This window comes from Marmota flaviventris, chromosome 7, assembly GCF_047511675.1.
Source record: "Marmota flaviventris isolate mMarFla1 chromosome 7, mMarFla1.hap1, whole genome shotgun sequence".
NCBI lineage: Eukaryota > Metazoa > Chordata > Mammalia > Rodentia > Sciuridae > Marmota > Marmota flaviventris.
Window position 1 is genome coordinate 39,070,442 of NC_092504.1, and position 26,130 is coordinate 39,096,571.

Consider the following 26,130-nt stretch of genomic DNA (forward strand, 5'->3'; position numbering starts at 1 on the left):
CCCTGAACATGCTGTGCATTTTCAAGACACTACTTTTGTTCATATTGTAAACACAGCACATTTGTACTTTATCCACTTTTAGTGGCCTATCAGATTACTACTCATCCTCTTAAGACCATTCAGTGCCTATTCTTCCAAAAAATATTACCCATTTTCTCAGTTGTAAAATTTCTCAGTTCATTTCTGTAACCTTCTGCACCTTTATTGTAGTACTTATTTTACAATTACTGTTTTTTTTTTTTTTTAGCCAATTCTATTTTACTAGCAAGCCTTTTAAGAGAAAGTACCATGTTATATTTGTATGTTTTCTACAACGCTTTGGCCATCCTAATAAATATTGAATAAGCTGTGGATTTTAGGATAGGATGGAAGGGAAAAATATTAGTTTAAGTATTGATTTTTCTTATATATAATTTCACTTGATATCTTAGTCCTTCTGTTGTACTATTTGTGTAATTTTATACAAAGCATGATTTTCTTGTAACAAAAGTATTATTTTGGGTGGGAATAAACTTTCTTTTTAAAAAGGCAAATCTCCTCCCCCCCCCCCTTTTTTTTAATCTTTGACCCGACTTAACCAGTCATTATTGCTTTCTTTTTTCAAAACCCTAAAGGCCATTTTAAAAACCTAATATTTGCCAGGCATGGTAGTGCATACCTGTAATCCCAGCAATGTGAGAGGCTGAGGCAGAAAGATCACAAATTCAAAGCCAGTCTCAGCAACTTAGTGAGACCCTGTCTCAAAAAATAAAAAGGTCTGGGGGTATGACTCAGTGGTTAAGTGCCTTTGAGTTCAATCCCCAGCACCAAAAAATAAAAATAAAAACTTAATATTTTGTGCAGTTTTTAAAAATAATGTGTGTTTATAGAAAAATTAGGCACAAGTGTTTTCATATTTATTTTTAAAGCTCACACAGGATTGATGGAAGAGTTATTAAAGAAACACTTTCTCTAACAAGAGAGAAGTGAATTAATTTCATAGCCAGTAGCCTGTTTAGAATATGTTCTACCTATATTATTTTGTCATTTGATGTGGCTACTGTTTTGTTTGCATAACAGTTAATGAAAGTGTGTTGGGATTATATTTTTCCTACTACTATAAGTATGTTTATTTAAACTGAGATAATGATTTAACGAATTTTTAATAGGAAAACTTTTTAATAAAATGCAAACTTTTTCTCAGTTATTGATTTGATTTTCCCCCTTCTCATTAAAATGCAGCTCTCAAGAGACAGAATTTATATAATAATCCTTTCAACTCTATGAGTTACTCAAGTCCTTACAGTCCAAATGCCAGTAGCCCATACAGCAGTGGCTTCAATTCTCCATCCTCAACCCCAGTGCGACCTCCTATAGTCAAACAACTTATACTTCCTGGAAATTCAGGTAAGGAGAAAATAGAATGGAGTTATTAATCAATGGTTTTACACTCACTACCCTACTTCAGAAAATAACTAGTTCAGGTTCCTTTTATTTATGAATTTTTTAACTGCTTAGAGAAAATCTCTTTGAGGAACCGCTTTGCAACAGAAGCTATACTAGGCACCAGGAGTACAAAGATAAGTCAATGTGTTCTATCTATGTAATTTTCTTTAGTATGTACTTAGAAGTTTTTAAATCTGGTCTAATTAAATGGGGTCAGAACCTTGACTCTCTTAATCAATAGATCTTTATCAAATGGCCTGTGTGGGTTATAAAAGCTACAAAGTTAAATACTCTTTAAAGGAGTTTTAATAGGCTTTGATATTAACCATAAGCAATAATATGAGGTTATATGTGAATGTATTAAAAGAGAGATGGGTGCTGTAAGTAACGTGGAAGGGACAGGTTGCAATGAACTGGAGAAAGTATATTCTGCTCTGATTCTATGACTGACACATTCATTTACTCCTATTACTGCTATTATTATGTCTCATTAATTAACCTTACTTTAATTAATTAAGTAACCTTACTTTAAGATTGAGGTATTGTTAACCACTGTAGATTTTCAACCTGTGAGTTCTCTAATCTAAACTTTATTGACCCTGTCCTTTGCCTAGTATATAGTTATTTCTCCTATGCCAATTAAAAAGTTTAATATGTAATAATTATTATAAAGAATTTGATTCAGGCATTATTTGAGCCTAATCTTGTAGTACTTTTTCTATCATTTGCACTTTGCTCCTTTTTCCTTGATAATGTAAATGTTAATTGTTTTGTATTTTTCTTGCTCTCCTTACATGCCTTTCATGTTGGAACTGACTCTTATGGTGAAGAAATGTGGAAAACAAGTGTTTCAAATCTGTATTAGAAATATTAGTGACAGTGTTAGGATTTTATTATTCTACAATAGAAGTTGATGAGCACATAAAAGTATTTGCCTAGAAAAGCATGTATTCTTTATTCTTCTGATCTGTCTCCCTTTTGCTTTAGAATGATAAAGTACTCTTTTTTAAATCTAGTTATTTTCTTCATCCCATCTTTTGTGCTTCACCACTAAATCTCAGCACACCTTGGATCCCCACTACAAATTTTCCAGAAGAATTTTGTAAACATGGCATCATACAGGAGAAATTGGCCTAGTGTTCTTTTTTTTTTTTTTTTTTTTTTTGGTTTATTTTTAAATGTCTAAGGAATCCAATTTTCCTCAAATTATAGAGTTTTCTTGTTTAGGAAAAACAGATGCTTTTATTAAGTGAAAATATGATGGTTCTTGTTAATGACTGATTTTGAGAGAAGAAAATACTACATCATAGATTCATCTACTTTGTAGAGCAATTTCATTGACTTTGTTGTAAAGGTTGAAATCCTCTAGCCTAGAGTTATTTGATAACATCTGTTTTCCAGGCACTGGGTTGAATTGTTCTCTGTAAAGGAATAGATAAATTATATTAAATGAAAAAGAGTTTTGTGTTCATGCCATAGTATATAAATGAGTTTCTATAGCCCTCATTTTTCTTAATAAGATCCATTTCTAATTTCATTATATGTTCAGTATTTTGCAAACAAAGGGCAGAACAATAATGATCTGCAGCAAAGGATATAATATCTAGTTGATTGCAACAGGTATTTTTTCAATTTTGGTCTTATTAAAGTTTGATATTTTTTTTTCTCAAGGTAACTTCAAAAGTTCATCAGACAGAAATCCTCCGCTCAGTCCTCAATCCTCTATAGATAGTGAGTTAAGTGCTTCAGAATTAGATGAAGATTCAATTGGATCCAATTATAAGTTAAATGATGTAACTGATGTGCAGATTCTAGCCCGGATGCAGGAAGAAAGTAAGTATTTTAATTGCCAACAGTTGAGATTTTTGCAGGGCATGGTGGCACATGCCTGTAATCCTAGTTACTCAGGAGACTGAGGCAGGAGGATTACAAGTTTGAGGCCAGCCTGGCCAACTTAGACCCTGTCTTAACATAAAAAATTAGAAGATATGAGATGTAGCTCAGTTGTAAAGCACCCTGGGGTTCCATCTCCAGTACCAGAAAACATGAGGGGAAAAAAGGGGCTTTTTTATTTCTTTTACTACTATATGATTTTATTGTAGGTATTAAATATGTCTTGTGAGAATAGTAATACAGTGAAAGTAAAAATTTTTAAATGGACACTTCAGAGACTTGTTCACATATGTACTTGTTTATTCATTTTCAGAGTTTATTTTACATAGGGCAGTTTTGCTATATGAAAGGCAGAGAAAAGCATATTATGCTTAGCAAACTAACTGTGTGTTACTTTGTATCTGCACTCAGAAGTGGGATTATTCCTCTATTACTGTGTGTCTTTTATTGTAAATCAGTGTTTCTCAACCTTTTTTAAAAAACTTGCTCCCCTAAAGAGCCTTTTTAGATCTTTTAGATCTTCCTTTTTACCTACCTCCTCCCCCATGAATTTTAAAAATCACTGTTGTACACTCTATTTAAGTACTATGAGGGCCGCTAGCTATTGTGATATTCTTCTTGGTGACAGATATCACTCTCTTGAGAAACCACAAATTTATTTAAAAAAAAAAAATCTATGAGGACTAGGATTGTGGCTCAGTAGTAGAGCACTTGCCCAACATGTGTGAGGCACTGGGTTCGATTCTGTTCTCAGCACCACATATAAACAAATAAGTAAAAATAAAAGATTCATCCACAACTAGAAGTGTGTGTGTGTATTTAAAAAAGAAACCGAACTTGTGACATTAAATTAAATGAAGCATGTGATGGTACTTTCAGCATGGTCCTTGAAACTGTCTAGAAACTGTCTTGAGAATGTAGTAAAAATTATAGCCTCCATCATCTCCAAAATATACATAAACATGAAATTTTTCATACTATTTCAAAGGTTCATGGATGTCCTGGCTCTAATTTGAATGTAAGGTGGTTGTGGTAGTTTTGTTCTTGCTGGTGCATCTCATAAGATGCCATATACTAAAGTGTGAAGTAAGAAATATCTGTAAAGTGATCCCTTTAACCTTTTCAATGAAAAGCTCCTTGAAATACACATTTCAGAGTCTTGGCAATTAGCTGATGAGAATTGCTAAAATTTATTTTAAAACCTTTGGTTTTACTTAGAGCATAATCTTTTCTTTAAATGTGTAGTAAGCTTTATCAAGCTATAACATTAAGAAACTGTAGAATGTTTCTTCCTCTGCTGATTCAGTTCCCATTTATAATACTGCTGGAAAGATAGGAGATTGACTTATTCTTTATTTCTTGTTAGCTCTAAAAACTAATGACATGTTAGCCATTTCTTCTGTAATTTTATTTTAACTCCTCACTGATTCTGTGGCATTAAACAAGTCAGAAGCTAATTATTCATAGATATGAAAGGAAAAAAAGAATGCCATCTAGTTCTATACCTTGGAGTAAACTCACTCATTTCTTGTTTGAAACCTGACTTTAGACACTAATATTTTGTTAAAAGCTCAGTCAACGGTTTAGTGCAGCTTTTATATTGTGTTTTGGTAAAATAATAGAATTTTAGCCTCTCGGTACTTCAGTAATCCTTTTTCCACATACATGAATATTTATTTTCTCAGTAAATTAAAAAAAAAAAAGACACTGCTAAAAATATATGGTATACTCCCTTAAAAACAAGTCGTTCCTTCTCCCTTTTTAAATATATGAGTTTCTTTTTTTACAACATAATTCTTCCAGGATTTCTGTTATAATTAGAGATACAAAATTGCAGATTTAGATTGTACCTAGTTGAGCTTTCTGGTTTTTAAAATGAGAAATGCAAAATCCTATTGTGAGTGTGACTTTCTTAGCATCCTCTTGTTAGACTACATCGAGGTTTGGATTTTTCTTTTCTGAAAACAATGCTCTTTCACTGGTCTGTTGTCTTTTGTTAGATGACATTAGTGCCATATTTGTTATAACTAGACACTGAGAAACTGTCAGTTCCTCAGTCTGACCGAAGGGTGAACTGGACCCCAAGAATTTTTAGTGTGTGTATTGCTAAGAATTGAACCCAGGGTCTCAGGCATGCCAGGCAAGCACTCCACCAATGAGCTGCATCCCCAACAATTTGTAGTTATAAAGATATCCTGGAGTGATTCTAAGATAAGAATCACTAGTTTGGGGAACTTGTTAACAGCATTTTCTGTGTGTAAATATATAACTACTCTATGACATCCTTTTTTACTGGATTGCCAATAGTTAGCAGGACTTGCTTAAATTACCTAGATTCTGTGATTTTTTGCATTATAATGTTGATTCAAGGATTAAGTATCTAAGGAGTTTATTTGCTTGGTGATATATTCTGTTCACTGCTTGCACAGTAATTGTTTTCCTTCAGTGTTCCTTTAATATTAATCTCAAATTTGGATTGTTATGTGTAGGGGTAGAAGTATTTTAAATTTATGTTTCTACCTTGTAATTTCAGATTCAAGTGAAATCTAGAAATTGGGCAAAGGTTTTATAAATTTTCATTTCATTTAAAAATAATCTGCAGATGTGGTTTATGCATCTTGATAATGGCAGGATGTCTAAAAGTAGAAAGGGAGTTTTCCTTTCTACTTTATACTGCTTGAATTTTTCAATGATAATTTTTTTACTTTTACATTTAAAAAAAATCTTTAAATAATCAAAAATATAGTTAAAGAAATAACATATTCATTGTTGCCAGGTCTCCGGCAGGAATATGCAGCCACCACTTCTCGGCGCAGTTCTGGTTCATCTTGCAATTCTACAAGACGGGGTACTTTTAGTGATCAGGAACTTGATGCACAAAGTTTAGATGATGAAGATGACAATATGCATCATGCAGTATACCCTGCTGTTAACAGGTTTTCACCATCACCACGCAATTCACCTCGACCATCACCTAAGCAGTCGCCCAGAAATTCACCTCGTTCACGATCTCCTGCTCGGGGAATAGAATATAGTAGAGTGTCCCCACAGCCTATGATTAGCCGCTTACAGCAGCCGCGCCTTTCACTTCAAGGCCATCCCACAGATTTACAGACAAGCAATGTTAAAAATGAAGGTAAAACGTAGCAGATTTTTTTCATTAGAATGCTTCTGAAAAAAATCATTCGTATTTCAGTGTGAAAGTAATGTGGTTTTGCCAAGATTTTGTAGTTCAAATAAATAAGAGTTTAGTCAAGTGAGCCATTTTATTCATCGTTTATCAATACAAAAAAAGAAAGTCATTTTAACTTTAGGTGATTGTGTTACTTTTGCTTTATTTTACTCATGAAATGATCTTTGTTTAGATGTAGATTTCAATATATAATTTGCTGTTTCCTTTAAGGATTCTCTTAACCTACCAATTTATATAGACTGTGGGTTGAGTTTTTATTTTTAAATAAGTGCTTCCTGTTTTATTCTATTTTATAATAGGCAGAATGTTTAGGTAAATCTCCTTTGAATCCTAATTAATATTTTAATTCTTTCTCCATCTGAAAGAATGGTTTCATTTTTTAAAAAATTAAAATCATATTTTTGTAGAAAAACTAAGGCGCAGTCTTCCAAACCTGTCCCGTACATCTAATACACAAGTTGACTCAGTGAAAAGCAGCAGAAGTGACTCAAATTTTCAAGTGCCAAATGGAGGAATACCTCGCATGCAACCTCAGGCTTCAGCCAGTAAGTATCTTTCTTATGTTTTCGGGTATAAATTGATTAATGGAAAATAAAAATTATAGATATTTGTGCTGAATGACTATTAAACTGTTACTATAAGATAATCATACTATATTAAAATTTAGAATTTGTCCCTGAAATATCTAATTCCTATTAATACTTATAATTATATGAAACTTTAGTCTCTACCAAATTTTAAAATAAATGAAGTATATTTTTAAGACAATAGATTTTTTTTTTTAAAAAAAGGAACTAGATTTAGCTTTCACTTAAAGAAATTAGAAATAGTAGCCAATATACTATCCAAATGTACATTGCACATGTCCAGGATTCAGGTCATTTTTTTAATAAGTACTTAAATTTTCTCTAAAAATCTCTACTTTTTACATATCTTGGGCCAGAGATATAGCTCAGTGGTAGAATGATTGCCTAGTATGCACAAGGCCCCAGGTTCAATCACCAACACTGCAAAAAATAAAATATCTAAAAGTTTATTATATTTTAGAGCACATCAAAATAAAAATAAACAATTCATTTTTCATACTTGTAGTATAGTAAACCAATATCAAAGTTGAATATGTAGACACATTATTTGTCCTTTTTCCCCAGAAGCTGATAATTAAGGAAAATATATAGGGAATCTGAATATCCTAATTACTAATGTATTCTTTTTAATTTTTTTTATTGTGCTGAGGATCGAACCCAGTGCCTCACATGTGCTAGTCAGGCGCTCTGCCACTGAGCTACACCTCTAGCCCCACTAATTTATTCTTTTGTGGAAAATATGTATGCTGTTTCATAAACATGTTATTTCAATATTATAATAATATACAGACAGAAGAATTTAGACTGATATCATCCTTTTTTTCCTGTATGCATGTACTTGTTTATATTTTTAGCCATAGTAAACTTATTTGTAATTAAAAATGTCAACAAACATTTATGTTAGTGTAGAATTACACTATTGTCAAAATGATTTGGAAAATAAAAAATCCAGAATATCAGCAAGCTTAAAACTTAATATTAAATTTCTTTTATAAAGATTTTAGAAGAATTTTGTTTAAAGTTAGTGTATTGTGAAGCAAAAACCTAATTATCTGTTTTCTCTTGAAATTTTACATATATCTTTGCATAAAAATGTCTTACATATAAAATTTTTATATTTTGATATGTAATTATGTGCATATATAGCAAGTTTTATGCATTTTATTAAATGAATTGGTATTTTATATTTTTTTATGTAAGCTTAATTATTTAATGTATGTTGCATTTGTTTCAAGTATTTATTTTTCCAGCTATAAGTGGTAGAGCTTTGGTTCTTACTTGCTGGTCTGCATGAAGCTAACTTTGCAAGGTTGCTTATTTCCACCTATGGGACCACTTCTTTTGCCTTGTTACTATGCCAATCACTATTTTTATATGCTTATTTGCTGTGGCTGCATTATTGTGGATGCTGGCATTCAGATGTAGTATTATGAGAATTCTAATGTGTTTTCCAACTTTTATAGCTATTACCAATTTTCAACTTTCATATTTGGAAAATATGAATGACTTAAAAAGTTTAAGAAAACCAGAGCATTGCACATGTCCTGGATTCAGGTCATTTTCTCAGTTTCTTCAATTAAAGGAAAGAATGTTTGGCAGAGGCATTTTTTTTTTCCCAAAAGACTAATTTACCTTGCTTTCTAAAACTACCAGAGACAGGTTTAGCAGAAAGTTTGGTTTTCAGAAAAATATAGGAATTATTGTTTCAACAATAAGGAGAAGGGGAGTGAAAGCCTTAAGACAATCTACTGACTTTTTTAAATATCCAAAATTTGGCTAGTATTTTGAAAAGTTTAAAGTACTTTGACATGTATTATTTCATATGAATCTCACAAATATCCATTCCTTATTTTTATAGAAAGGGATCAGAGATCCATATAAATTATTTGAATCATGCAAGGTCATATTAACTAGAAAAGTGGCAAAACTAAGGCCAAATTACTCCTTCACATTACTTCCTTGAGACTCCTGGTTTCCTTCCCCTCATTGTTTGGATTACATCATGCTGACCTAATTGCAAATGAGTAGGCATCTTGGAATACATTCTTGGATGACTGTATTAGAAATGATTTGAGATTGAACTGTAAATAAATTTTGAATTATCACAGAGAATAAAGTGTAAGAATATTTTTACATAAGATTCAGAGTATACCCCCAGAGAATAAACATAGAATCAACATTCTGTTCTCAACCTCTCAGTAAAGAGAGCTAAAGGCAGTTTTCAGCTTATGTATAGCCGGACTTATCTGAGGCCCAGGGGGGAGAATTCTTTCTAGATTTTATTTATTAACAAAACACTAAAAGGTTGCACTTGAATCTTATATAATTATGAAACATAAATTGAAATAAATCATTTTACAAGTAAACTAACAGGCTAGTGTAAGAATGAGTAATATTCCTAGAACTTCAATGTAAGAATAAATAGTACAGTGATATTGGATCAGTTATCAAATCACAAAATTTTTTAAATGTAGTGTTTTGGGCTTTACCCCTGGGCATTTTGATTGAATATATTTGAGGTGGAGACCAAGAATCTCTCGTTTCAGAAGTGTCTCAGTTGAAGCCAGGCACAGTGGCACATGCCTGAAATGCCAGCTGCTTGGGAGACTGGGACAGGAGAATTGCAAGTTTGAGGCCAGCCTGGGTAATTTAGTGATACTCTTTCAAAATTTTTTAAAAAGGGGAATGTATTTCAGTAGTTAAGTGCCCCTAGGTTCCATCCCCATTACCAAAAAAAAAAAAAAAAACGGCTCAGCTGATTTCAGGGCAGATCCAAGTTTGAGAATCACTTATTTGGACTTAATTGTGGAGGACCTTGAATGCTCAGATTTTCTCCAGTAGTCAGTCACTTATGTGTGCCTTAATCATTTAATAGAAGTTGCTGGGTATAAATTATGTTCCTAGCACTGAAAATATAAATGTGTTTGACAGCCAATGCTTTCCAATAGCAGGAAATGATAAGCAGGAACTTCTTTGAGAACAGAGGAGAGGTATTAAAAGTGTGAAGAGTTTTCAAAAAAGACATTTAAAAAATAGCCAACTTAGCTTATATGAGTTGCCAAAGAAAGTTGCCAAGTGCTGTCAAGAAAAGCGATAGAGTGGCAACCTGATTCTAGTGTTTTGTTGTATGACTGAAGCATAAGGTCTGAATGGATGAGGGAGGAGACATGTAGATAGGAAATAGACTGAGAGTTTTTAAATATCATGTAAAGAGTTCACCCTGTAAGCATGAGGAGTCATGATGGACTTTTAATCAAGGTTTCTCTTGGAAACTTTATTTTGATATTATATGGAGAAGGAATAAAGTGAAGAGACTAGAAATCACTTGGAAGGGTATTGCATAATCTGGACCAAAAATGAAGAGTTGAACAAAGGCGGTGTGTGAAGGGAGTGTTTTAGTCAATTTTTTGCTACTGTGACCAACAGACCTGACAAGAACAATTTTAGAAGAGGAAGTTTATTTGGGTCTCAGTTTTAGAGGTGTCAGTCCATAAAAGGCCCACTCCATTGCTCTGTGAGGTGAGGAAGAAGAGTGTGGTAGAGGAAAGTGGCTGGGAACAAGCTACTGGGAAACAGGGAGCTTTCCTTAACACAGACAAAATATATACAACCAAAGGTGTGCCCCCAGGGACACACCTCTTCTAGTCACACCCTACCCGCCTATAGTTACTACCACACAATTAATCCCTATCAGCTGGTTAGGGTAGCTGATTAAGACTCTCATAACCCAATCATTTCACCTCTCAACTTTATTGCATTGTCTCACACTTGAGTTTTTGGGAGACACCTCAACAAGGAGTGATAAAATCTAGGTGTTGTTATTTCTGTTTTAATAAATCTAAGATATGCGACTTGGTAGCCCTGAGAAGGCTGAAGTGGAGAGTCAGCATCAAAGGATGACTAAATGAGAATTTGTAAGTAATAAAAGGTTTTAAACAAAATGTCATGGGTGAGAGAACCCAAGGGTATTTCACTTTAAAATTCATTCATAGTGGTTTATGCTTACTAGTATTAGTACCTGGAGAAGAGTCTTTTTTAACATTCCCCTAAATGATAAAGCTGTGTTCAATAATAATCATGAAATAAAATTAATTAGAGGAGCAATAGCCAGGAAAAAATGCCAACAGTGGAAATATTTTTATTGAACTTTGTGTTTTGTAATTGTCAGTAAAAAATAATAAAATCAATACTATAGTACAGAAAGAAGATGATGGGATTTAAGATTACATTACTCTTTTTCTAAATAAGGAAATATATTTTTACATATTAATTTGTTACAGTAATAAAATTACAGCTTTATCTCTTCAAACAATGTCAATGATTCTTCAGAACTAATCTTTGACTATTGAATCTCAACAAACAGCAGTATACGGAAAATCTTCAGTGTAAAGTTAAGCTGGATAGAGAGTCACAAAATCACATTTTACAATAAATTCCAGAAAGTGCCATACTGTCTAAGCTTTGTGTGTATGTGTGTGGGGGGTGTGTGTGTGTGTGTGTGTGTGTGTGTGTGTGTGGTGCTGGGGGCAGGGAGTAGATCTAGTCTAATGATTTTTTTTAAAGTCTTCACAGTTTAAAAAATTTTAAACACAAGTTCAAAGACACATGTAATGACAAAATTGAGGTAACTCATTGATTTTATAGTCTTTCTATCATCATTGTTTGTTTCTAGTGTACTTATATAGTAATATAGTGTATCACAGGGTAAGAGGCACACACTGTTGAAGTAAGCTTGAAAGATTTCAGATTACTATGAAATAATAATAATTTAAAAGTAGCATAATGTTATTAAAATGCAATAGTTTCTATAGCTATTATGTATAATTTAGACCAATAAACCATTTTTTTCTCCAGGGAAGAGTGTTTTTTCTCACTGACTTTGATTATTATTGCTGGAGCATGATAATAGAAAACAGAAACAGGTTGTGGCTCAGTGGTAGAGTGCTCCCCTCGCATGTGTGCGGCCTTGGGTTCAATCCTCAGCACCACATAAAAATAAACATATAAAATGAAGGTGTTTAAAAAAGAAAACAGAAACAGCTGGTTTTATTTTGTTTCTGAATTCTGATGATACACTTGCTTATTTCCTGCAGGTGCTGGGCACTTTCATCTTATTTCCTTGATGTACATAAATTGAGTGAAAAAGACTAGATGTAGGGAGACCCCAAAGGACACTGTTCTAATCCAAAAATAGGGCGATGAAAGTATTTAGGAGACCATGAGGATATAAAGGAAGGTATTGATCTAAGAAACTATAGGAGGTATATAAATAAAATTTAAGTAACAAATTTTTGAGCTAGAATGACTTAAAATAATGGTACATGTTTCCCAGAAATGGAGGTTTTCAGAAGAGTTGATTTGTGGAAGATGACATTTAACCTAAATAACGGTAGCATCAAAGAATAAATTGTTAGCCAGGGGTGGTGATATGTACATGTTATCCTAGCTACTTGAGAGACAGAGGCAGGAGAAGAGCAAGTTCAAGGACCCTCAGACTGGTAATGTAGCTCAGAGGTGGAGCATCCTTGGGGCTCAATTCCCATTTCCCACCAAAAAAGGCGGCGGGGGGGGGGGGGGGGGGGGGGGAATAGGGAGGATAATTGTTTTAATGTAGCATCCTTGCTTCTCACAGGGGTTTTGCTAGTTTAGATTTGTATTTTTTTTTTAATGAGGAAAACCTTAAGTCATAAATATTTTCAAACAGTTAACATTTAATTATATTTCACTTAAACTAGAACACTTCATTATCTAAAAAATGATGTACCAAGCACAGTGGCCCACACCTGTAATCTCAGCAACTCTGGAGGCTGAGGCAGGAAGATCACAAGTTGAAGGCCAGCATGTACAAAGATCCTTTCTCAAAAAAAAAAAGAAGGACTAGGATGTAGCTAGTGGTAGAGGTCCCCTGGATTCAGTCCCCAGAACTTTAAAAAAAATTAATTTTTGTCTTTAGAAGACTGATCAAATTAAGAATGATAAATCAGATAAAAACTTAGTTTTGTTATTTGATTAACATGCATGTGTGTAGTATCTTATGAACATGGTTCATTTTATGCTGTGTCAGGCAGATTTACTATTTACTGCCTGATCCTGTATGTATGTAATCTGATTCTTTAAATTCCTGGTGGACAATTTTCCTTTGTATGTAGATGCCATTGTGATGTCACCATGAAATGGAAGAGGTTAAAAAAACAAAAAAAAAGTCCATTGAAGTCACTGTAGTTGTTAATTCAAATAGGATCTTTCCAAAGGGTTTACTACAAATGGCATTTGATATTAAGCCCTCATTAAAAATTTTTAATGGCTGAAAAACATTGTAGATTGTCAGAATATGTTCAGTTGGTTTCCTTGCCCTTCTGAGCCTCCTTTCTGTTCTTTAAACATACTATGTTCCAATCTCAGTATTCTTTACAATTGCTTTTTCCTCAATCTGGAATGCTTTTTCTAGATATCTACATGGCTTACTCCTTTTCTTCCTTCAGATCTTTGTGTGAATGTCATCTTAGGGAAATCTCTCAATCATTCTATTTATAGTTGCAACTTAAATCTCTTACTTCTTGTCCCCCTTTCCTGCTTAATTTTCCTCCTTAGCACCTGCCACCATCTGGAAGGCCTTATATTTTACAACATTGTTTATTGTCTGTCTCTCCTTTTCTAGAATATTCCATCAAAGTAAAAACTATGTCTATCTGGTTGGCTACTGAAACTATTGTACCCAAAACAGTACCTGAATGAAAGCAGATAACTCTCTTATTTGCATGAATACAGGGATAGACGAATGAATGGTTGGAGTGATGAAAATATGACTGATTGAAAACATATAAATAAATAGAATATCCAATGATGATAACAGTCTAAATTTTTGTGGGATAGATATAAGGTAACCGATTAAAATTTTGATTTTTTTTTAAATGAGAAATTTTTGCTAGTCTGCCTGTCAATATTTGAGTTAGCATCAAACATTATTTAGCTATAGTAATGTTTGGAGTGCTATAAAATTGGAAATCAAGTACATTTCTTTAAAAAAGTGTATTAGCTTTGAAAAAAAAAACATGAGTTATTTAGCTTGATAAAGCTAAGCAATAGAGGAAAGACAAATCCTTCCTTGTATTCTCCCTGATGATGTGTCAAGTATCCTTTATCACCCCAGTGATTATTTGTGCCCTAACTAAACTTGTAGAGGTTGGGTCTGTTTTTTGTCTTGGTTTACACATAAATTCTAAAAGTATATAAAGTCTGTCCAATCAATAGAAGGACATTTCAGAGCCACTTAAATAGGGGACTGCACTGATTGGTATAGGACTCTGATAATTGGATTTTGGAATAAGTGGAGCCACTTTTAACTCTAGATGGCCCTGGAAATGTAGGATGTGTGAATGTTTGTGTGTTCAATATCAAAAGTTTACTATATCTGGATCTTATCTGCCAATTTAGAGAGTTTCAGTGTAGCTAATAAAAGTTTGAAACAAGTTTAGTATTCCTCACTGATCTCTTTAAATGTCATGTGCTCCAACTCATTTAGACCTCTCAAAACATACACATACACACACACACACACACACACATACCACCTCTACATATGTGCATAGCCCAGATACGGTTCTGCCCAAAATCTGGGGTACAGATTACTTGGATTTTACAATAAGATGATGTTAAACATATTAAAGCCACCAGATTGTGACTTCCTGAGAACTTGCTGGTTCTGAGTTTTCTTCTCCTTTTTGAGTATGGAGATCGTTGTTTCATTTTAGGGCAGTTCATCTAACAGTAACTGCTTTGCCAAAATGCGCTTTTTTGCATTGAACAAGTATTGCATTTATTTTATTCTATACTGTGTGCTTGTGTTCATCACTTATATCTTTGTATTCTTTGCATCCTGTGGCATGTTTGCTGGTGGTTTGTTTTCTCTTTGTTATTTTGACAGATGATATATTTGAGATTTTTTTTCATCCACGAGAAACTAGTTCTCAAAGTTTGCACCATGCACTAAGATTTCCATCCCTTTTCTTTTCCAATTTAATTCACTAAGCATCACCTTAAAATTCCTCTGCTTTGTAGGATTCTAACATTTCACCTTATGGTTTCTGTTCCTTGATAAATTTTAAAGTTTGCATTAAAATATTGAAGTTTACAGAAGCTATAGTCTTTATCTTATACTTTCAGGCAAATATTACAGTTCCTTATTTTTCAACAGCTTCGCAAAGGCTGAAAAATTTGCCTCGTACTTCCCTCAAAGCCAAACAGTTGCTTCAAACTTCATCTACAAAAAGAGGTAACTACAGCCTCTTACTAAGTTTAAATTGCAACAATGATGTAGTTAAATCACTGAGTCAGTGATGTCCATAAGGCACATTTTGTTCTTTTTTCCCCTTAATAATAAAATAATGTGGGTTGCTTATCTGTCATGTGGATAAACCCAGAAGAAACGCATTTTCTACAGAGGTATGTATTGGATTGCTTTTCTGAAAGGAATAAATGATTTTAAAAAAAAAGGGATCATTTTTCTTACCAACCTAAAACCAAATGTCATTGTTTTAATGTGAGTGAACTAATAAAAAGTGCTTTAAAGTGTCAGATATGAGACATTTCTGTATGGTAATGTTTTTTCCTCAGACTTACCTGTTTACTTACCTGTGGGATGAAATGGGATATTTACTTTAGAAGCTGATTGAAGTTAAAACACAAATTGTTGTGGTCAGTTGATATGTTTGGAATGTAGATAGAATAGTGGCTTTTATAACAACTAAATATTGAAGAAATATGTGAAAGTAGTACATCAAAGCTATGGAATTAGTTCCAAGAGATTGGAGTATGGAAAGATGGAAGAAATTAGAATTGGGAGAAAAGTATATTATTAGGTAGATCAGTAGAAATAAGAATGAACAGAGGGGCTGGAGTTATGACTCAGCGGTAGAGCGCTCACCTAGCACGAGTGAGGCCCTGGGTTCCATCCTCAGCACCACATAAAAATAAATAAATAAAATAAAGATATTGTGTCCAACTACAACTTAAAAAAAAAAGAATGAATAAAAACCTCAGAGAAAATGAAACAAAAATAAACAATGAGAAAAATATTTCCTCTATCCAAGACGTGTGGGTTTCCTGATAGCCTTAGAACACAATAAATAGCAGAGATAAATAAGGGGTATAAACACTAAAGAAAATTATGGGAGAAGTTTGAGATTTGATTTGTTGAAAAAAGTTAGTTAATATGGTTTAAAAAGTATTATAATAGATATCTCAGCATATTCATTACTTTTTGAGTGTTATAGCAATGACTTAGTGGATTGAATATAATTTTGAAAATTAGTTTTTGAGAATAGAATCTGAAGGGAATAGAAACGTAGGATGTGTGAATGTTTGTGTATTCAGTATCAAAAGTTTACTATATCTGGATGCAGTGGTACACACCTATAATCCCAACAACTCAAGATACTATATCAGGAGGATCACAAGTTGGAAGCCAGCCTCAGAACTTAGACCTTGTCTCAAAAATAAATAAATAAATAGATAGATATAGATAGATATTAAAAAGCACTGGAGGTGTGGTTCAAGCACATCTTTTTTTTTTTTTTTTTTTTTTTTTTTTTTTTTTATAGAGAGAGAGAGAGAGAGAGAGAACCACTTAAATACTCCTTATTTGATATTATCTATTAAATTATATGAATTTATTTTTGCTTCCTAATTTCTTCACTTATGTATTCAGGAATTATACAACTACTTATTCAGCTCCTAAGGGTTAGACACTATTCTAAGTGTTGAATAAACTGACATAGTACTTTCATCTGAATTTCTATTGAATCCTCCCAAATTCATTTTTTTTTTTTTTTAATTTTTTATTTTTTATTGTTGGCTGTTCAAAACATTACATAGTTCTTGATATATCATATTTCACAATTTGATTCAAGTGGGTTATGAGCTCCCATTTTTACCCCATATACAGATTGCAGAATCACATCAGTTACACATCCATTGATTTACATATTGCCATACTAGTGTCTGTTGTATTCTGCTGTCTTTCCTATCCTCTACTATCCCCCCTCCCCTCCCCTCCCCTCCCCTCCCCTCCCCTCCCCTCTTCTCTCTCTGCCCCCTTTACTGACATTCGTTTGTCCCCCTTGTATTATTTTTCCCCTTCCCCTCACTTCCTCTTGTATGTACTTTTGTATACCTCTGAGGGTCTCCTTCCATTTCCATGCATTTTCCCTTCTCTCTCCCTTTCCCTCCCACCTCTCATCCCTGTTTAATGTTAATCTTCTTCTCATGCTCTTCGACCCTACTCTGTTCTTAGCTACTCTCCTTATATCAAAGAAGACATTTGGCATTTGTTTTTTAGGGATTGGCTAGCTTCACTTAGCATAATCTGCTCTAATGCCATCCATTTCCCTGTAAATTCTATGATTTTGTCATTTTTTAATGCAGAGTAATACTCCATTGTGTATAAATGCCACATTTTTTTTATCCATTCATCCATTGAAGGGCATCTAGGTTGGTTCCACAGTCTAGCTATTGTGAATTGTGCTGCTATGAACATCGATGTAGCAGTGTCCCTGTAGCATGCTCTTTTTAGGTCTTTAGGGAATAGACCGAGAAGGGGAATAGCTGGGTCAAATGGTGGCTCCATTCCCAGCTTTCCAAGAAATCTCCATACTGCTTTCCAAATTGGCTGCACCAATTTGCAGTCCCACCAGCAATGTACAAGTGTACCCTTTTCCCCACATCCTCGCCAGCACTTGTTGTTGTTTGACTTCATAATGGCTGCCAATCTAACTGGAGTGAGATGGTATCTTAGGGTGGTTTTGATTTGCATTTCTCTGACTGCTAGAGATGGTGAGCATTTTTTCATGTACTTGTTGATTGACTGTATGTCCTCCTCTGAGAAGTGTCTGTTCAGGTCCTTGGCCCATTTGTTGATTGGGTTGTTTGTTCTCTTATTGTCTAATTTTTTGAGCTCTTTGTATACTCTGGATATTAGGGCTCTATCTGAAGTGTGAGGAGTAAAGATTTGTTCCCAGGATGTAGGCTCTCTATTTACCTCTCTTATTGTATCTTTTGCTGAGAAAAAACTTTTTAGTTTGAGTAAGTCCCATTTGTTGATTCTAGTTATTAACTTTTGTGCTATGGGTGTCCTATTGAGGAATTTGGAGCCCGACCCCACCGACTGTAGATCGTAGCCAACTTTTTCTTCTATCAGACGGCGCGTCTCTGATTTGATATCAAGCTCCTTGATCCATTTTGAATTAACTTTTGTGCATGGCGAGAGAAAGGGATTCAGTTTCATTTTGTTGCATATGGATTTCCAGTTTTCCCAGCACCATTTGTTGAAGATGCTATCCTTCCTCCATTGCATGCTTTTAGACCCTTTATCAAATATAAGATAGTTGTAGTTTTGTGGATTGGTTTCTGTGTCCTCTATTCTGTACCATTGGTCCACCCGCCTGTTTTGGTACCAGTACCATGCTGTTTTTGTTACTATTGCTCTGTAATATAGTTTGAAGTCTGGTATCGCTATACCGCCTGATTCACACTTCCTGCTTAGCATTGTTTTTGCTATTCTGGGTCTTTTATTTTTCCATATGAATTTCATGATTGCTTTCTCTATTTCTACAAGAAATGCCGTTGGGATTTTGATTGGCATTGCATTAAACCTATAGAGAACTTTTGGTAATATCGCCATTTTGATGATGTTAGTTCTGCCTATCCATGAACAGGGTATATTTTTCCATCTTCTAAGATCTTCTTCTATTTCTCTCTTTAGGGTTCTGTAGTTTTCATTGTATAAGTCTTTCACTTCTTTTGTTAGGTTGATTCCCAAGTATTTTATTTTTTTTGAAGATATTGTGAATGGAGTGGTTGTCCTCATTTCCATTTCAGAGGATTTGTTGCTGATATACAGGAATGCCTTTGATTTATGCGTGTTGATTTTATATCCTGCCACTTTGCTGAATTCATTTATTAGCTCTAATAGTTTCTTTGTAGACCCTTTTGGGTCTGCTAGGTATAGAATCATGTCATCTGCAAATAGTGATAATTTAAGTTCTTCTTTTCCTATTTTGATGCCTTTAATTTCTTTCGTCTGTCTAATTGCTCTGGCCAGTGTTTCGAGAACTATGTTGAACAGAAGTGGTGAGAGAGGGCATCCCTGTCTTGTTCCAGATTTTAGAGGGAATGCCTTCAATTTTTCTCCATTCAGAATGATGCTAGCCTGAGGCTTAGCATAGATTGCTTTTACAATATTGAGGTATGTTCCTGTTATCCCTAGTTTTTCTAGAGTTTTGAACATAAAGGGATGCTGTACTTTGTCGAATGCTTTTTCTGCATCTATCGAGATGATCATATGGTTCTTATTTTTAAGTCTATTGATGTGGTGAATAACATTTATTGATTTCCTTATATTGAACCAGCCTTGCATCCCAGGGATGAATCCTACTTGATCATGGTGCACAATTTTTTTGATGTGCCTTTGTATCCGAGTGGCCAGAATTTTATTGAGGATTTTTGCATCTAGGTTCATTAGAGATATTGGTCTGTAGTTTTCTTTCTTTGAAGTGTCTTTGTCTGGTTTAGGTATCAGGGTGATGTTGGCCTCGTAGAATGAATTTGGAAGTTCTCCCTCTTTTTCTATTTCCCGAAGTAGCTTGAAAAGTATTGGTATTAGTTCCTCTTTAAAGGTTTTGTAAAACTCTGCTGTATACCCATCCGGTCCTGGGCTTTTCTTAGTTGGTAGTCCTTTGATGGTTTCTTCTATTTCCTCAATTGATATTGGTCTGTTTAGGTTGTCTATATCCTCCTGACTCAATCTGGGCAGATCATATGACTTAAGAAATTTATCTATGCCTTCACTATCTTCTAATTTATTGGAGTATAAGGATTCAAAATAATTTTTGATTATCTTCTGTATTTCTGAAGTGTCTGTTGTGATATTGCCTCTTTCATCCCGTATGTTAGTGATTTGAGTTCTCTCTCTTCTTCTCTTCACTAGCATGGCTAAGGGTCTGTCGATTTTGTTTATTTTTTCAAAGAACCAACTTTTAGTTTTGTCAATTTTTTCAATTGTTTCTTTTGTTTCGATTTCATTGATTTCAGCTCTGATTTTAATTATTTCTTGCCTTCTACTTCTTTTGCTGTTGTTTTGCTCTTCTTTTTCTAGAATTTTGAGATGAAGTATGAGATCATTTATTTGTTGGTTTTTTCTTTTTTTAAGGAATGAACTCCAAGCAATGAATTTTCCTCTTAGAACTGCTTTCAATGTGTCCCATAGATTCCGATATGTTGTGTCTGTGTTTTCATTAATCTCTAAGAATTTTTTAATTTCCTCCTTGATGTCTTCTATAACCCATTGATCATTCAGTAACCTATTGTTCATTCTCCAAGTGATATATTCTTTTTCCTTCCTTCTTTTATCGTTGATTTTCAGTTCCATTCCATTATGATCAGATAGGATGCATGGTATTATCTCTACTCCTTTGTATTGTCTAAGAGTTTCCCTGTGACATAATATATGATCTATTTTTGAGAAGGATCCATGTGCTGCTGAGAAAAAAGTGTAACTGTTTGATGTTGGGTGGTATATTCTATATATGTCAATTAAGTCTAGGTTATTAATTGTGTTATTGAGTTCTATGGTTTCCTTATTCAACTTTTGTTTGGAAGATCTGTCCAGTGGTGAGAGAGGTGTGTTGAAGTCTCCCATGATTATTGTATGGTGGTCTATTAGACTCTTGAACTTGAGAAGAGTTTGTTTGATGAACATAGCTGCACCATTGTTTGGGGCATATATATTTATGATTGTTATGTCTTGTTGGTGTATGGTTCCCTTGAGCAGTATGTAGTGTCCCTCTTTATCCCTTTTGATTAACTTTGGCTTAAAATCTATTTTATTTGATATGAGTATGGATACTCCTGCTTGTTTCCGAAGTCCATATGAGTGATATGATTTTTCCCAACCTTTCACCTTCAGCCTATGTATGTCTTTTCCTATCAAATGCGTCTCCTGTAGGCAGCATATTGTTGGGTCTTGTTTTGTGATCCATTCTACTAGCCTGTGTCTCTTGATTGGTGAGTTTAAGCCATTAACATTTAGGGTTATTATTGAGATATGGGTTGTTCTTCCAGCCATATTTGTTTATTTATGTTACTAAACATGGTTTGTTTTCCACTTTGATTATTTTCCCCCCTTTAGTGTCCTACCTCCCACTGTTGGTTTTCATTGTTATTTTCCATTTCCTCTTCCTGTAATGTTTTGCCAAGGATGTTTTGAAGAGATGGTTTTCTAGCTGCAAATTCTTTTAACTTTTGTTTATCGTGGAAGGTTTTAATTTCATCTTCCATCCTGAAGCTTAATTTCGCTGGAAACACAATTCTTGGTTGGAACCCATTTTCTTTCAGTGTTTGAAATATGTTATTCCAGGATCTTCTAGCTTTCAGAGTCTGTGTTGAAAGATCAGCTGTTATCCTGATTGGCTTACCCCTAAATGTGATCTGCTTCCTTTCTCTTGTAGCTTTTAAAATTCTCTCCTTGTTCTGTATGTTTGGCATCTTCATTATAATGTGTCTAGGTGTGGGTCTCTTATGATTTTGCACATTCGGCGTCCTGTAGGCTTCTAGGATTTGGGGTTCTGTCTCATTCTTCAAGTCTGGGAAGTTTTCTCGTATTATTTCATTGAATAGATTGCTCATTCCTTTGGTTTGAAACTCTGTCCCTTCCTGTATCCCAATGACTCTTAAATTTGGTCTCTTGATGTTATCCCATATTTCTTGGATGTTCTGCTCATGGTTTCTTAACAGTCTTGCTGAGCTGTCTATGTTCTTTTCAAGTTGAAATACTTTATCTTCATTGTCTGATGTTCTGTCTTCTAAGTGTTCTACTCTGCTGGTAGTATTCTCAATTGAGTTTTTAAGTTGGCTTATTGCTTCCTGCATTTCTAGGATTTCTGTTTGTTTGTTTTTTATAACCTCTATTTCCCTGTATAGTTGATCTTTTGCTTCTTGGATTTGTTTATGTAATTCATTGTTGAAGTGATCTTTCATTGTCTGATTTTGCTGTCTGATGTCTTCCTTGAGACTCCAGATCATCTGAAGCATGTATATCCTGAATTCTTTATCTGACATTCCATCAGCTGCAGCTATTACCTCTTCTAAAGTTGAGTTGACCTGCAATGCTTGTGGTCCTTTCTTTCCTTGTCTCTTCATACTGTTCGCTTTCCTTTCTTCTTGGTGAAACTGTTGTGCTATTGAATTTTCCCCCTATATATTTATATTGGTCTTGTATAGTTGCAAAGTCTCCCTCGCAGGCACGGGCGGCGGCTCTGCCCCTCCGCCAATTAGGGCAATGTGCCTACCACGCCGGCAGGCCGCTGGGCCTGCTCTGCCAGTCGGTAGCAGGTCCGCCGTCCTTGCAGGCGCGGGCGGCGGCTCTGTCCCTCTGCGGGCCGCTAGGCTTGTTCTGTCGGTGGTCGCCGTTCTGCCTACTTTGCAGGCGCAGGCAGCGGCACTGCCCCTCTGCAGGCCTCTGGGGCTGTAGTGCCAGTGGGTCGCAGGTCCGCCTACTTTGCAGACGTGGGGGGGGGGGCGGCTCTACCCTTCCTCAGGCCACTGGGCCTGTTCTGTCTCTCGGTTGCAGGTCTGACCTGTTCTGATGGTGGTCTCAGTTCCGACTACCTTGCAGGCGCGGGGGGGAGGGGGCGGCTCTGCCTCTCAGCAGGCCGCTGCTCCTCTTCTGCCGGTGGGTCGCAGGCCCGCCTACCTTGCAGGAGTGATTGGAAGCTCTGTCCCGCCGCGGGCCACTGGGCCTTTTCTGTCGGTGGTCACCCTTCCCCTACCTGGCAGGCGAGGGGGGTGGGGGGCGGCTCTGCCCCTCAGCAGGCCGCTGGGCCCGCTCTGTGTTTGGTCCCAGTTCCCTCTACTATGCCGGCGCAGGGGGAGGGGGCGGCTCAGCCTCTCAGCAGGCGGCTGCTCCTCTTCTGCCAGTGGGTCGCAGGCCCGCCTACCTTGCAGGAGTGATTGGAAGCTCTGTCCCGCCGCGGGCCACTGGGCCTTTTCTGTCGGTGGTCACCCTTCCCCTACCTTCAAGCACATCTTGATAAAACGCCCCTGGGTTTAAAACCCAATACCAAAAAATAAAATAAAAAGTTTACCATAGTTCTCCAAAATGGTTATTTTTTGGTATATGGACAGAAATAATAGACCATATAGATTATGTTCTTTTGATAGAGGAGATGCTTTCTTAGGAATCTTTAATAAGAAAGGGTACCTTAGTGTTATTTACAAGTTTACAAGAAAATAAATGATTATAGTATACCTTTTGGCTCTGTAATGAATAATATTTACATAGTATAGTAATATGTTTATGGGCTGGGGATGTGGCTCAAGTGGTAGCATGTTCACCTGGCATGCGTGTGGCCCAGGTTTGATCCTCAGCACCACATACAAAGAAAGATGTTGTCTCCGCCGAAAACTAAAATATATATATATATAATATGTTTATAATAATATAAACTCTGAAATCAGATTTAACCAACAGTTATGTTCATAGCTATGTTTGTAGAAAGAGGGGATAGGAAGCGGAAGTGAAGGACAGCAGGAAAGTTAGATCTCATTTAATCTATGAGAAAGCCAATAGATAAAGTTTAAAACTGATGACTCAAGCCAGTAATATATACCTATCATATAGAAAACTTAGAGGTAGATATTAAAAGGAAAAAAAAAACTTAAAAAAGAGTTTAGGATTCAGCAATCCCACTACTGGGTATATTTTCAAAGGAAGTGAAATCAGTGTATCAGAGAGTCATCTCCTCTGTCGTGTATATTGCAGCACTATTCACAACAGCCAAGCTTTGGAATCAACCTAAATGTCCAACAACAGATGAGTGCATTTTTAAAATATGGCATCTGGAATACTCTTCAGCCATTAAAAAAGGATTAAGTCCTATCATTTGGGACAACATGAATGAACCTGTAGGACGTGGAACATAATAAACCAGGCATAGACAAATAATGTATGATCTCATGTGGATTCTCAAAAAGTTCATCTCATAGAGATGGAACAGACTAATAGTGATTATGTAAGACTGAAAAGTGGAGACAGAAAGGAAAAACAGTGAGATTTGTTAGTGGATACAAAGTTGCAAGTGGATAGGAAGAAGAAATTCTGGTAGTCTGTTGCCCAGTAGGGTGACTGTGGTTAACAATGATGTATTATATATTTGAAGATAGCTAGAGGCAAAGTTTTTTCAACTGCTCTCACCACAAAGAAATGATAAATGTATGAGATGAAGGGTATGATCATTACCCTATGTATACAGGAATCAAAACATCACATTTTACCCCATAAATATGTATAAATTTTTAAAAAAAAAAAAACAGGGTATTTGTAGAAGTATTTGAGAACCTTCTTTTCTGAAACTTGTTAGATATTTTTTAGTACTTCTTTAGCTATGAGTAGGAGCAGTCTGGGTATGCAGCTCAGGGGTAGAGTGTTTGCTATCATGTGGGACACTGAGTTCCATCCCCAGCACTCCCCCAACCCCCAACCCCCACCAAAATGAACTGGAAAGTAACTGTTATATCTAAAACAGGCAAGAGAGTAGGGGACTTTAAACATTTTTTTTTTTTTTTAGTTGTAGATGGACACAATACCTTTTTATTTGTTTGTTTGCTTGCTTATTTTTGTTGTGGATGAGCCTTTACTTATTTTTATGTGGTACTGAGAATTGAACCCAGTGCCTCACACATGCTAGGCAAGTGCTCTACCACTGAGCCACAACCCCAGCCCCTTATTTATTTATTTTTATGTGGTACTGAGGATCAAACCCAGTGCCTCATACATACTAGGCAAGTCAGTGTTCTAACACTGAGCTACAACCCCAGCCTGAGTAGGTGACTTTATATAAATTTTATCTGTTATATTTGTAAGCTGCTTCATAGTATTTTTTTATAATCAGATAGGTTCATATAACTTCAAATTTTTAAAGATTTTTTGTTACTATGCCTATTAGGTTCAGAAGACCATAATTCTGGCCACATCTTAAAGTTTTTCTTAGAGGGGTTATATTATTTTTATGACTCTGAGTTATCAAACTGCCTACCCTCCATGATCATCAGATGACAAGACAACCCAGACTCTAGCTATGAACTAGAATTTCAGTTTCCTTGTTGACTTAGTAAAGGAAGAGAAAATTGTGTTTTCTTATATGTTTTTTTATATTTTTAGTTGTAGATGGACACAATTAACCTTTATTTTTATTTCCTTTTATGTGTTGCTGAAGATTGAACCCAGTGCCTCACACGTGCTAGGCAAGTGCTCTACCACTGAGCTACAATCCCGGCCCTATATGTATTTTCTTTTGTTTAATCTCTTATTAAGTAGTTCAGGCTTGCATATTCTCTGGGTTTTGTTGTGGTTTGGAGATTATCATTACATAGCCCACCTCTATAAGCTCTGAGTCAGCTGAGAAATAGACAAGAGATATAAGGTAGAATTTTAAATATTTGCTTAATTACTAGTAAAACTTGATTGGAGAATACCTCTGAGATCCAAGGCCAAAATCTTTTCTATCCTCTCCACTAAGAGTAGCCACTCCTCTGAATATTTATGACAATCATTTCTTTCCTGTCTGGTTTTATCATCCAAGTAATAAGTGTAGTTTTGCCTTTTTAGCATATGCTTTTCTTAAACTTCTCTTAGTATATAGTTTCCCTCCATTCCTTTTCTTCCATTTGTTTGTTTGCTTGCTTACCATGACATTAGTTCTGCAGAGGTTCTTAGAGACTGGATTTTACTCCTTACTTTTCTGTGGCATCATTTAATAGTTTCCTTTTCGGAAATTGGTAATTGGATCTAGGCAATTAATTAGATTTAGTTTTGTGTTTTTAGCAAACACATAAAGTAAAATTTCCTTGTTTTATGATGTCAGTAGTCATTGATGCTTAGTGCCTAAACCCTATTAACACAATAGATATTACAGAACCAACTTTGTTTTACTAAATTCTTTCCTTTATTTTTCTATTTTCAATTTCATTGATTTCTGTTTC

General features: G+C 35.1%; 1 protein-coding gene across 2 annotated transcripts in view; it reads left to right on the plus strand.

The window, feature by feature from the left end:
* The window catches only part of Slain2 (SLAIN motif family member 2), a 64,070-nt gene that overhangs the window by 24,782 nt on the left and 13,158 nt on the right, over positions 1–26,130 (plus strand). Inside the window, exons 3-7 of one of the 2 annotated variants that reach the window (XM_027938397.2) lie at positions 1,222–1,386; positions 3,097–3,258; positions 6,095–6,454; positions 6,919–7,056; positions 15,293–15,370. In XM_027938397.2, the coding sequence (XP_027794198.1) occupies positions 1,222–1,386; positions 3,097–3,258; positions 6,095–6,454; positions 6,919–7,056; positions 15,293–15,370 (903 nt within the window). The remainder of the gene's footprint in view (positions 1–1,221; positions 1,387–3,096; positions 3,259–6,094; positions 6,455–6,918; positions 7,057–15,292; positions 15,371–26,130) is intronic. The other variant, XM_027938402.2, reaches the window with a different exon arrangement.